This window comes from Brachyhypopomus gauderio, unplaced genomic scaffold (assembly GCF_052324685.1).
Source record: "Brachyhypopomus gauderio isolate BG-103 unplaced genomic scaffold, BGAUD_0.2 sc98, whole genome shotgun sequence".
Lineage (NCBI taxonomy): Eukaryota > Metazoa > Chordata > Actinopteri > Gymnotiformes > Hypopomidae > Brachyhypopomus > Brachyhypopomus gauderio.
Window position 1 is genome coordinate 921,202 of NW_027506919.1, and position 12,565 is coordinate 933,766.

The 12,565-nt window shown below is 47.4% G+C and overlaps 1 protein-coding gene across 2 annotated transcripts; it reads left to right on the forward strand.

The window, feature by feature from the left end:
* Positions 1-2,049: 2,049 nt before the first annotated feature.
* On the forward strand, positions 2,050-10,759 carry cdc42ep2 (CDC42 effector protein (Rho GTPase binding) 2). Of its 2 annotated transcripts, none has more exons than XM_076992824.1 (3): positions 2,050-2,484; positions 2,522-2,613; positions 6,639-10,759. In XM_076992824.1, exon 3 carries the CDS (start codon positions 6,885-6,887, stop codon positions 7,599-7,601), a length of 717 nt encoding a protein of 238 aa, XP_076848939.1. In that variant the 5' UTR covers positions 2,050-2,484; positions 2,522-2,613; positions 6,639-6,884; the 3' UTR covers positions 7,602-10,759. The 2 variants fall into 2 exon arrangements, with proteins under 2 accessions (XP_076848939.1, XP_076848940.1); XM_076992825.1 differs by having other exon boundaries at positions 6,643-10,759.
* The last annotated feature ends 1,806 nt before the right edge of the window (positions 10,760-12,565 follow it).

The window sequence follows — 12,565 nt, forward strand, 5'->3', positions numbered from 1 at the left end:
TCGGAAAAAGTGAGTGTACTTTAGTCACTAATCACCATGTGACACACTACCAGAACATCCACCTCCACTGGAAATATATAAACAGCATCATATGAAATTCCTTTTTAATAGTGATTTGTAACACTAAGCTGGTGTGATTGGTGGCTCTAATTCCCCCAGGAAATCTGGGGAAATCTGGTCTGTGTGATTGAGAGGACGAGACCGGACAGACAGACCCGACTCTCTGTCCTCAAGTCTTAAGGCTATATTACAACACAGTTTAAAATGGCTGGTGCTAGGCTGGTCGAGCAGGAAAACCAAGGTCTTGGGTTTGATTGCTGTGGAGCACACACACTGTTGTACGGAGCATGAGAAGCTTTCTGAAGAAGAGTTTGACACATGCTGAAGTTGTGATTTGGAAGCCACACCTGCTCATCTTCTCAAGACTTTCAATGCAAATCGTGCTTTGGGCCTCAGGGACCAAGGACAATGGCATCAAAATGTCCTGTCACTTTGGAACAAGACAAACCTGTTTACCTCTTCTCATGAGTTCGTCATTCAGACCTCCATTACACAAAAATATGGCCTGATCTTTGGGTCAATTCTATTTGGAAAAATCTTAGGTTTATGGGAATAAAAATGTAATAATTTTTCTATCGGGATTAATCAAATTAGCAAAAGGGCTCACAGACCATTTAGAGTCTTACGTTTGACAGAACACAGCTCTGAAGAGGGTTTTGTGGTTTGTGAGCACACTGTGAAAATATTTACTACATGCTTTTGAACTGGTTCAGAGGAAAGTCCTTGGCCCAAGACCTCTTTGCCTGAGACTACTTTCTTCTGTGGCCTCAGCTGGCTTAGAGCAGTTTACAGAATGCACCTTTGTGTTAGGACGGTGAGCTCACAGCTCATTGGTGATGTCATACTGCACCCTTTTTGCAATGGAAAACTTAATTTTTGTTCTCAATGACACATTATAATTACACTGTTGTGCAGCTTGGTTGATTCAAAATGATGCTCAGTTGAAATGTTCACAAAGAAAGGAATAGTTTTGGTTCGCCTGTGGGATTCTCCGCCCTCCATTATGACATCACGCCATTGTCATTCTCCAGTGGTTGTTCTCTGGCTTCGAGACGCCTGCCAGGTGGCTGGTGTTCTGACCTGCTAACGTCAGCCCTCCAAATCCGGCAGTTGACTCTGGAATGTTCATAGAGAAGATGTGGCCAATGCGATGAATATGCCCCGTTTAGTGGAACGCGTCCAAGGACAAATACCAAAAGAGACCACAAACCAGTGTTTCTCGTCCACCTGCCATTTGTGGAGGGTTGGGTTCTAGGGCTGAGGCGGTGAGGTTTGTTGGTCTGAGGTCAGTCCTAAAGTGTTCCCTGGTCAGCTTCTAATGCTTGTTTACAGGGTTTATGTTTGGACTGAGCTATTTTCCATAGTTTTCAAAGCTATAGCTTTGTTTGCATTCTTCTTCCAATTTAGAAGCTGTGTGTGTTCAGTCTCATGTGTGTGTGCATTTTGGACAACTTTTTTGGACATCTGTTCCCATGTTTGGTCTGGCCAAGAGCGTGTTGTGTGCTTGTAAAACATGAGATGTGGTAAAGCATGGAGCTGTTATGGAACAACCTCCTCCTTCCTGCCCAAAAGGAACATGTGCAGAGTGTGTGTGTGTGTGTGTGTGTGTGTGTGTGTGTGTGTGTGTGTGTGTGTGTGTGACATGGTGTATGACAGACGGATTTGTCTTCATTCTGCAGAACATGAATATGAATAGAACATTAACAGTGTAGAAAAGCATTCCACTATAACATCATCTAAAGATTTCTAATGAAAATCTTAATTTCTTATGGGAACACCGATGGGTGTGTAATAGTTTAGGTTCAGCTATGAGTCAGCGCGTGTTGGCAACGGTGAACGCCTCGCGGACAATGTCGCGCTGGAATTTTCGGAAAGAAGGAAGTGCGACGTGGAGAGAGAGAGATCCCGTCCTGGAGCACGGAGCGGGATTACTATTAGTGGCAGATATGATGATACGTGCCTGCGTTAAAGTCCTGGGATACTCGCAGCTGGGATCTAATTTCAATTGTGGCCTGGATTATTCGCTTTAGCCAAAGAACACGAATGCAAAAATAAAAAAAACAATGTTTGTCTGAAGACGACGAGTCAATGTAGTATTCGGTATCCCCAACAGACTCATTTCACCGCTCCACCTTGATGGTGATGCCGTTCCGTGAATTCCAGTTTGGCGCAAACGCTGCGAATTCGGCGCTCTGTTCCAACAGAGCACGTTTGAGCAGGAGAGGCGGAGAGGCGGGGAGACAGAGAGACGGAGAACGAACTAAAGTGCGTCTCTGATTATCCCGTATCAGCACATACGAGCGTATTCGAGTTATTTTTGTAGCGCAGTGGACTCTGCAGCGCAAGGGAAGACCTGCCCGTGTGTACCCAAGGTTGAGGAGAAGGTTCTCGTTAATGTTGTTTCAGTGAAGACTTGGGGAGACGGTTCTCGTTAATGTTTCAGTGAAGACTTGGGGAGAAGGTTCTCGTTAATGTTTTAGTGAAGACTTGTCTCAGTGGACCGCGAGCATCTCTGAGCGCGCGTGAAAGTCACGCGCATTCGCTGCGACGCAGGTAGGTTATAACACACCGAATAAGCAGACAGCACCGTTTCTCACACAGCCCACATTTAGTCCTGCTTCGTCCAGCGCTTCAGATGTATCTATAAAGAACGTTTTCCTTTGCTTAAAAAAATGGTTATTAAATTTGCACGTAGGCAGCAGCGTGCTTACACCTGCCTTTGTGGAAGCTACCTTGTGTGAAGAGCTTGCGGTTACAGACAGTAAAATATATGTTCAAGAATGAAAATGTACAATCATTTTTAGATATGATCTTGATTTGCAAAGTGTAAAGTCGACGGCCCGTGGGAGACGAGCGGAATATCTATGACAAAGTTTTGGCAGCGTCTCGCGATGTGATTTATTATACAGGGAATAAAACACGGACTTTCATATATCGTTATGTCCGACTTTACAAACGCGTGTTGCCGAAATCGCAGTTCACGGTCCCGTTTGTGGAAGATCAAGTTCTGCTTTGAGTGTCCTGGGTCAGACTACCTACTCCACACGTTTTGGACAAAAACTGGTTCTGAAGGCTTCACGGCAGCGTCGTATAGCCCCGAGAGCCCGCGTACATCCCCCGTGTGTCTCTGTTAAAGCCAACGTGACACAATATCCTCGGGATGATCTAGTAGTTCGGCTCGGCTCGGTTCGGCTCGGGTTTGGTCGGGCTGTACGCGTCTCGCGCCTGGCAAGTTTGGCACACACACCGCTCTCCACCCTTTCCTCGCTGATAAAACACACGGCCTTGGGTTAAGAAACTTAACGCTCGTTCTGCAGTGCTGTTTTACGACTTCTGCTGACAGGTTCCTCAGCGTGTTTCTCACGATCTCGCTACTGTAAACACGGCTAGATGTGCTGAAGATGCGCGCGCGCCGCAGGACCGTCCTGGGTTATGTCACGTGCGCGGCGTGTCCGCACAGGACGGACCTGGTTCCGTGAGTCGGGAAGAGTGGTGTGGTGGTTATGCTTGGGTTAGGGTGACAGTTGGGGCTTTCCAAAACGTTTGTTTATGTGCTTTTGTGTCGGTGGGAGGCCAAACGAGGCACGAGAATACGGGACAGATTCTTCCACTAATAAACGCGTCCAGCTGCCTTTTACTCTCTCTATCTTAGGTTTGTAGAATGTTGTAGAATTGCATTGTTGTAGAATAGTGTGTGTGTGTGTGTGTGTGTGTGTGTGTGTGTAAGAGAGAGAGAGAGAGATAACAAGTCCTCAACTGACCCCGCGTTTCTCCAGAAGCATCAACGTCATCGTTTTCTATTCTAAAAAAAGATCAGATCCATCTTATCGCTCCCCTTGTGCTGATGGAGATGTGGTGAGCTATAGATACCTGTCCACAGATCAGCCTCATCTGAAAACTGTATAGGAGACCGATATTGTCTTCCAACCCTAACACCTCTACACAAACACCTACACAAACCCTAACACCTCTACACAAACACCTACACAAACCCTAACACCTCTACACAAACACCTACACAAACCCTAACACCTCTACACAAACACCTACACAAACCCTAACACCTCTACACAAACACCTACACAAACCCTAACACCTCTACACAAACACCTACACAAACCCTAACACCTCTACACAAACACCTACACAAACCCTAACACCTCTACACAAACACCTACACAAACCCTAACACCCCTACACAAACACCTACACAAACCCTAACACCCCTACACAAACACCTACACAAACCCTAACACCCCTACACAAACCCTAACACCCCAACACAAACACCTACACAAACCCCAACACCCCTACACAAACACCTACACAACCCTAACACCCCTACACAAACTCTTGATCTTGATTGACTGCTGGTTATACTGGTTACTGTGAACCTAACTGTCACAACCAACTGAACAGCGTGGAGAGAGGAGGGGGAGGGAGAGAGAATTTCATTTGTTAATAGCTTCACAGAAAATAAATGAAAACTACTCTTATAAAGTTCTGCATCGTTTTCTCTTTAGTTCAGTGAGTCACTCTGCAGCCTCTTCTTGCTACACAATGTCTTACTATAGTGTGTAGTGTCACAACACACACTGTACACACTCCCTATATACACAATGTCTTACTATAGTGTGTAGTGTCACAACACACACTGTACACACTCCCTATATACACAATGTCTTACTATAGTGTGTAGTGTCACAACACACACTGTACACACTCCCTATATACACAATGTCTTACTATAGTGTGTAGTGTCACAACACACACTGTACACACTCCCTATATACACAATGTCTTACTATAGTGTGTAGTGTCACAACACACACTGTACACACTCCCTATATACACAATGTCTTACTATAGTGTGTAGTGTCACAACACACACTGTACACACTCCCTATATACACAATGTCTTACTATAGTGTGTAGTGTCACAACACACACTGTACACACTCCCTATATACACAATGTCTTACTATAGTGTGTAGTGTCACAACACACACTGTACACACTCCCTATATACACAATGTCTTACTATAGTGTGTAGTGTCACAACACACACTGTACACACTCCCTATATACACAATGTCTTACTATAGTGTGTAGTGTCACAACACACACTGTACACACTCCCTATATACACAATGTCTTACTATAGTGTGTAGTGTCACAACACACTGTACACACTCCCTATATACACAATGTCTTACTATAGTGTGTAGTGTCACAACACACACTGTACACACTCCCTATATACACAATGTCTTACTATAGTGAGTAGTGTCACAACACACACTGTACACACACATCTTCAGAGTGTTCTTGGAGAAAGGCATGTTTCAGCACACACCGCACTATAGCAGTTAGACCGCAATTAGACAGTTGGCACAAAGAATTCATTATCACAGCACACACACAAATTCATTATCACGGTACACACACACACACACACACACACACACACACACACACACACACACACACACACACACACAGCATCCCCACTGCCAGAAGATTCTGCTACATTTGTTTCCCTATCGGGGTGTGTGTGTGTGTGTGTGTGTGTGTGTGTGTGTGTGTGTGTGTGTGATTTGCCAGCAGTGCTGTCTCTCTTTGCACAGCCTGCTGACTCCAGTGTTGACTCGGTTACATAAGTACATTATTTAATATTACGCTCGCACAATGGAAACACATGCTTTGATTTTTGTTGCATGTGTGTATATGTGAGAGTGAGACAAACAAAGGGACACACACACACACACACACACGCACACACACACACATACACACACACACGCACTCTGATGGTTCCTTGATGTAACTTGAGATGTATGACTTAATGCTAGAGGTATTTAAGTCACACTGTCTTACCCTCCAGTCTGCACACACAGATGTACATACACATACACACACACAAACATACATACCCCATTATAACAGCATTACATCGGCACACACACTTCAACCACCATCCCTGTATCTTCAGATGGCCGTTGACCCCTGAACTCTGCGTAAGGGGTGATAGCTGACTAACCTCAACCTTAGACAACCCACCCTGCTGTCCTCTGAGGCCAACACTAACAAACATGGATCTCTAAACAGCACCACATGCTAGCTGGATTTCTCGTCTTCTGCTTATTAGAACTCGGCATCATCCCCCTGCACCCATTCACCCAATGCGGACCGGCCCGAGTGCAATACGGCCCGTGTGCAGACCGGCCTGTGTGTGGGCCGGCCCGTGTGTAGAACAGGACCGGTGTCTTGAGAGTTATCTTGGCCCCCCTGATGGCTGCGTGTTTCTCAGTGTTCGGGCGGCTGACGAAGGTGCCCTGAGGAAGAGGAGTTTGCGGAGGGATAAGCGTGTGTGTACACGCCCACCCGTGTGCAGGAGCTGCAGAGACACTGCAGTGTGTCCATGAGGAATGTCTGCAGTGTGTCTGTTGTCCAGTAGAGAACACATGCTAATGTCTGTCCCACCACCTCTCTCTCTCTCTCTCTCTCTCTCTCTCTCTCTCTCTCTCTCTCTCACCCCTCTCTCTCTCTCTCTCTCTCTCTCTCTCTCTCTCTCTCAGGTAGAATGGAGCGGTGTGGAAGTCGCTGACGCTGGGAAGTCTGACCCATTGGGATTGATTGTAGGTCATGTCTGGGAGGACTCTGCAGGAATTCTCCTTAGCTGGATAAAGTGATGCTGACACACGTCTTTTCCTGAACCAGAGCCATCCCTGTCTCTCCAATTGGACCGTCTTGTCCTCCCCTCCTGTTCCACACTGCTGCCCGAGCTGTCTCTGTGTTGTCCTGCTGGACGGCGGGTACCTGTCATGGCCGCCAAGGCCCCCATCTACCTGAAGCGGAGGAGCCGTAAGGGCAAGAAGGAGAAACTTCGGGACCTGCTGTCATCGGACATGATCAGCCCTCCGCTGGGCGACTTCCGCCACACCATCCACATCGGCAGCGGCGGCGGGGACGACGACCTCTTCGGCGACCTCTCCTTCCTCCAGGGCAAGTTCCACCTGCTGCCGGGGCAGCAGGACCCCCAGGGGGGGAGTTCGCTGAGCCGGGCCGCCAGTGTGAGCGGGGCCCCCCCGGCCACCGACAGCTCGCCGCTGCTGAAGAACGCCGTGTCACTGCCCGTCATCGGCGCCGTGCAGGCTCTCACCCTCCCAGCTGGGCCGGCAACAGTTGCCACGACGAGGGTGCCCCAGCTTCCGCCGTCGCCGCCGAGCATGGCCCCGCCTCCCAAGCCCCCCAGGCTGCACCTGGAGTCTCCGCCCTCATCTCTCCCTGCCTCGCCGAGTCGCACCACCCCCCCCTCCCTTGGGCCCTGCCTAGAAGGAGGGGGGCGTGGGAGGGGCGCAGGCGAGGATGAGGAAGAGGAAGAGCGTCCATACCTGTCTCACGCCGGCTCCCTTCTCTCTCTGCACCTGGACCTGGGTCCGTCCATACTGGACGACGTCCTGCAGATCATGGACAGTCAGAGGACGACAACCTTCAACGGAGGCTTCACACCCAGTGGACGAAAAGAAGTCTTCATCTGAGACACGGAGACAGAGACAGAGAGACGGAGACAAACGAGAGACGTTCTTTTCTGCTTCTACAGAGCGTGACAAGCATTCTCCTTCACTGCAGGGGAGACACACACACACACTTAGCCGCCCCCTTTTTCACTCTTAGTTACCGTCATGAACAGACTTGGACCCTGGCACACACACACACACACACACACACACACACACACACACACACACACACACACACACACACACACACACATTTGCCTTACTTACTTCTTCAGTCTCAGCTGCTTTATTAAGGCCCTTCTCCACCTGGGTTCTCTATTTTTAACGTGAAGCAGTTTTGCAACACCCCTGATCTGAAGCCCGGATTGCTGTTATCTTCACAGATGTACCATGTGTGGGTGCACTTGTGTGCATGCGTTGCCGTCAGTCTGGATTATGTTTAATTGAGCAGAGCTGTTAACTACAGGAGGAGCACGCCCCTCCCCACACTCCCTGCCTCCCCACCACACGTGCACCAGTTTCGCTGGTTAGGCAACCGGTAACCGGTATCATACATGTCACTTAAACCGACAGAGGGTAAATCATTACTGTATATTAACTTGTCAAGGTGAAACGGCTAAGGGACCGGGCGATGATGTCACAATGCAGACCCTCTTTATGAGGTAGACGGAATGTTCCGGAACACTGCCTCCGCTTGCAGGGGCCTCAGGCCTGCCAGACCCAGGTGACCACTTCCTGCTGTACTGCTAATGTTTCAACGCATATTCATCAGCTGGGGTTCTGATTGGTTAGGAGAGCAGTCAGTCACACGGCTGCAGTCTCCAAGAATGCCTGACTCTCAAATGGGCACCTGCACTATATATGATGTTGCCAACTGGTGATTATACTTGGGTTTTCAGTAATCAAATGGCTAAGATGTCTACTGAGCTTGGTTAATACGATTGTGGGAATGATATTCTGTATGAATGGGTCTGTAACAGGGTCATGGGTCAGTCCGCACCACTCCTCCCAGAATATTCTCTTTAATGAAAATGTTATGAAAACATAGAACGTGTGTGTTCTTTTTCTTGGGGTAGGTTTTGCAGGTTTGAGCATTCAGCCATTATGACGACTTCAGTCTCCCCTCTGGCTCACATAGGGGCTGGCTTCTCCCTTATCTGGGAGAAACCTGACACACCCATGTGACCTATCCAGATATCCGGATCTAACCTCTGTTTCTGCCTTCTCATCCTGAATACTGCTATGCAAGTAGAGATACATTTCCTGAACTCTGATTGGTTTAGCACTGGAGAAAACGGTAAAGAGATACTGAAGCACTGATGCTGCTAATGAAATGCATGTAAATGACATCACCCTAATTAGAATACACGCAGATGAGTTAACTGGAAGCTGATCATTTTCATCCATATATTGACAAATTAGCATTTTTGGTTAAATATTTCTAAAGGATCCATGTTATTTTTTTCTTCATTAAAACCTTAGGATTCATTTTTTAAGTTTTTGACATAACATAAAAGGTCTCCTGTTGTTGGTGCTTAACTAAATGAGTTGAATGGGTTTATCCATGAACATGCCTTCAAAAGCCCTGGTTTATCTGGGGGAGCTTTAGTGGGCGTCTCTGAGTGTAGTCCCAGGACAGCGTTGTGTTACACTGCTTATTCAGTTTCTGCAGCGTATGCTTTATGTGGCCTGTATCAATTAACATTATGCAGTATTGGCTTTTTATTGGCACAGTGACATCATAATGGATGACCAGCGTTTTCAAGGCTACCTTTCACCTTTCACCTCTCACCTCTCACCCAATTACCCAGGCAACGCAGAGAGCTTACGTTACGTCTTCTACTTTTTGTTTGAGAATGCACACCTACCCTGTGCTTGGACACAGACTGGGCTAATATGAGATATTACATATCAGTGGTTTATTATTAGTGATCTATAAATACGCACACACAAACACAGAATTGTGATTAGACGTCCAGGACGAGGACATCAGGACCCCGGCTGGTGGAAGAGTAAATGTGAAGTATGCTCGCTCTGCCATATCGACTGTTACCATGGTTCTGTTGACATAAATCCGCAGAGGTGGCTGGATGACCGGACCCTCCTGGGAAGGAGCACCTTAAAGTGGGGGTCATAGGTCAGCTGAGCCTTGAGTCTCCTCCTGCCTCGTTTGAATGTCTTGCAAGTGCTGCAGTTTTATGTTTCATGGTGGATTCTTCTCTTTGTCTTTCCAAAGATGATAATATGGATCTGAAAATGTGCTTTTATTTCAAATCTGTGAACTACTCTTTAAAATGTCTTTTTGTTGTTTGAATGAGATGCTGTCTGCATAACCATATGAAAATGCTGTAACAATGAACTCCAAATGTTCTGTTTATGATTCATTAGCTTTGGATCGTTCTCAGAATCATTCTTGAGTCACTTTATTAACAATGGCAAATGTTTAACACAGAATAAACACTACAAACATATTTTATTCTGAATGACAAACAAACTGCTCCATGAATTTGAAATGTTTATATGTTGCCATACCCAGCTGTTGTTTCAAAGTTTTGTTCATCGTTGAATCAATGTCATGTTTGATTCAGTTATGATGTTTCGATTTTGAAAAGTGAAACGACGTCGATACCTCGACGTTGGGCCAACGTCCTGCCTTTCAACACATGAGCATTTCAACATTCATTCAATGTAAATTTGTCAAACTTTTTACGATGTTTAACATTAAATGCTGTTTCAACATTTATTCAATATTAGTACAACTGACAATATTCCAACCATATTACAACGTTGAACGTCAGTGGTAGCCAACTGGGTAGACAGGCTTAAATCTGGACCACTGTGGATACTCATACCTACCAAACTGCTTGCAGTTATTGAAATGCTATGTGGTCCCTGAAAAGGACTTGATCTCTGCTGCAGTGTCCTGGCTTCAGAGCTGGGTGGACAGGAGTCCCTGGTGCGGTGTCCCAGGCCTTGGGCTGGGTGGACAGGAGTCCCTGGTGCGGTGTCCCTGGCCTTGAGCTGGGTAGACAGATGCCGAAGATGAGATGATTCTCTGCTTTGCTTTAATTAATGAGAATTACAGACATTCTGAGTGATGAATAAATGTTGATTTCAGTTTACCAAGTGACTTGTCCACAAGATTTCTGTGTTACAAATAAAATTATGTAAATGGACTCAACAAATGTATAACTACATTACTGGCTCATGAGCTGATGAGTTCAGACTGATCTGCAGAATGTTCCTCTGTCGACCTGCGTGTAGCTACAGAGTGAAGATGTGGGCATGTCCCACGTGTACAGCTCCAAAGAGCTGTGAGGGAATCGGCTCGGTGCTCTAACGAGCGCTCTCCGGGTTCTCGAGGGAAAGGGTTTGCTCGTGTTTGCTTTCGGAGGGCAGTGCCTGTACGCCTGTCGTTCCTGAAGACGTTTTTAACATTTTTTCACGTATTTTTATGAAGGTTTAAGGTCTTTCCACTGTGCGTGTATGTCTTGCTTGTTTGCCGTAGTCTCTCTATTCTTCAGCCTGGGAATCTGTCCAACTTGCTTTATTAACACAGAGAGCATCGGCCTCAACCCTGACAACCCCCTCCACCCCCCCGGCCTCATCACCATGGGAACACTGGAGAGGGGGGAGGGGGATCGGGTGAGAGAACGCAGACGTGATATAGGATAGAGAGTATGAAGAAAGGACTTGTGGGAAATGACTTGAGTTGGGGGGGGCACACAGAACAGGAGGAAGATGGAGAAATGGAGGGGGAGGATGTAGGATGTTGCAGGAGGAGAGGAGCTCTTCGGGAACCTGGAGACGTTTGTCTGACGGCCGTGGGTAAGCGTCCTCAACCATGGTCCGGCAGAACCATGTGACCAAGCCTGGGTTTTAGAGCCCCGTAGCAGCGGATCCAAAACACCATCAGACGGCCATGTGGTTTCATTTGTGCGGCTGGGGTCCAGGAACGGACCTGGGAGAGGGAGAGAGAGAATAAGCAGCACTCAACTCTCCCTCTTTTGTTTAGCCGTTTAGCAGCACTGTTATGCTGAAGGCAGTTGCGTAACTCCGTTCTGGCACTGCTCCCTCCCGCCCGACCTCAACAACATCTCGGAGCACAATGGCGCGGTATCGCAGCAGACGTGTTCACTGGGCCCGCGGGGGCGGGGACCACGGCAGACGCTCCAGAACTCTCCGCCAGACTCCTAGAGTCCTGAAACTTGTTCTCGATTGTTTTCAGAACCCGGTTCCATGAAAACGGGCCTGTGTGTGCTTGTATGAAGCGGGGCTTCATGTGGAGAACCGAAAGAGCTCAGAGATAAAAAGAAGCCATTCAAAAAATCCAGTTTGCTCAGGTGGATAAAGAGAGACTCGCATTTGCAATTATACCGTGAGAAATGCAGTGTCAACAGAGGCCTCCCGTCCTCTCGCTCACAAAGGCGACGGAGGCTTAGCTTTGTGCGTCTCGTTGAGGGGCTGCTGGTTGTAATGGAGCTGTGTCTGGCCTCCACTCTGTCTGGAAGCAGATACAACAGGGTTGCAACACTCCCATGGACACACCAGCCTTAAAGAGGGTCTGTCGCCAGGGTCCATTATGCAATCTTCGACATAAAACAGACTGTGCAAGTGTGTGCGTGCATGTGCTTCACACGAATTCCTGTGAAGCCCCGACCTTGGCTGTATTTCAGAGACTTGTGCAGCACGATATGTTTCTAAGTGCAAAGCTAAGAACCCTAAAGGAAGGAAAACGATTTGTGTTTTTACCTTAGGGTGTGTGTGTGTGTGTGTGTGTGTGTGTGTGTGTGTGAGGGAGGGGGGGGGGGGGGGTAAAGGCCTTCGGCTGCATGTGTGGGCATTAGTCACAACTTGTCAGCCTTTTGAAGAAGATGAAGAAAAGGGGAGAGAAAAGCAATCCAGAAACGGGTGAATGAAGAGTCTGAAACGCATGACTGAGGTTCAGTGTGAGAGGCAGTTCTTCTCACGACTCAACAGAC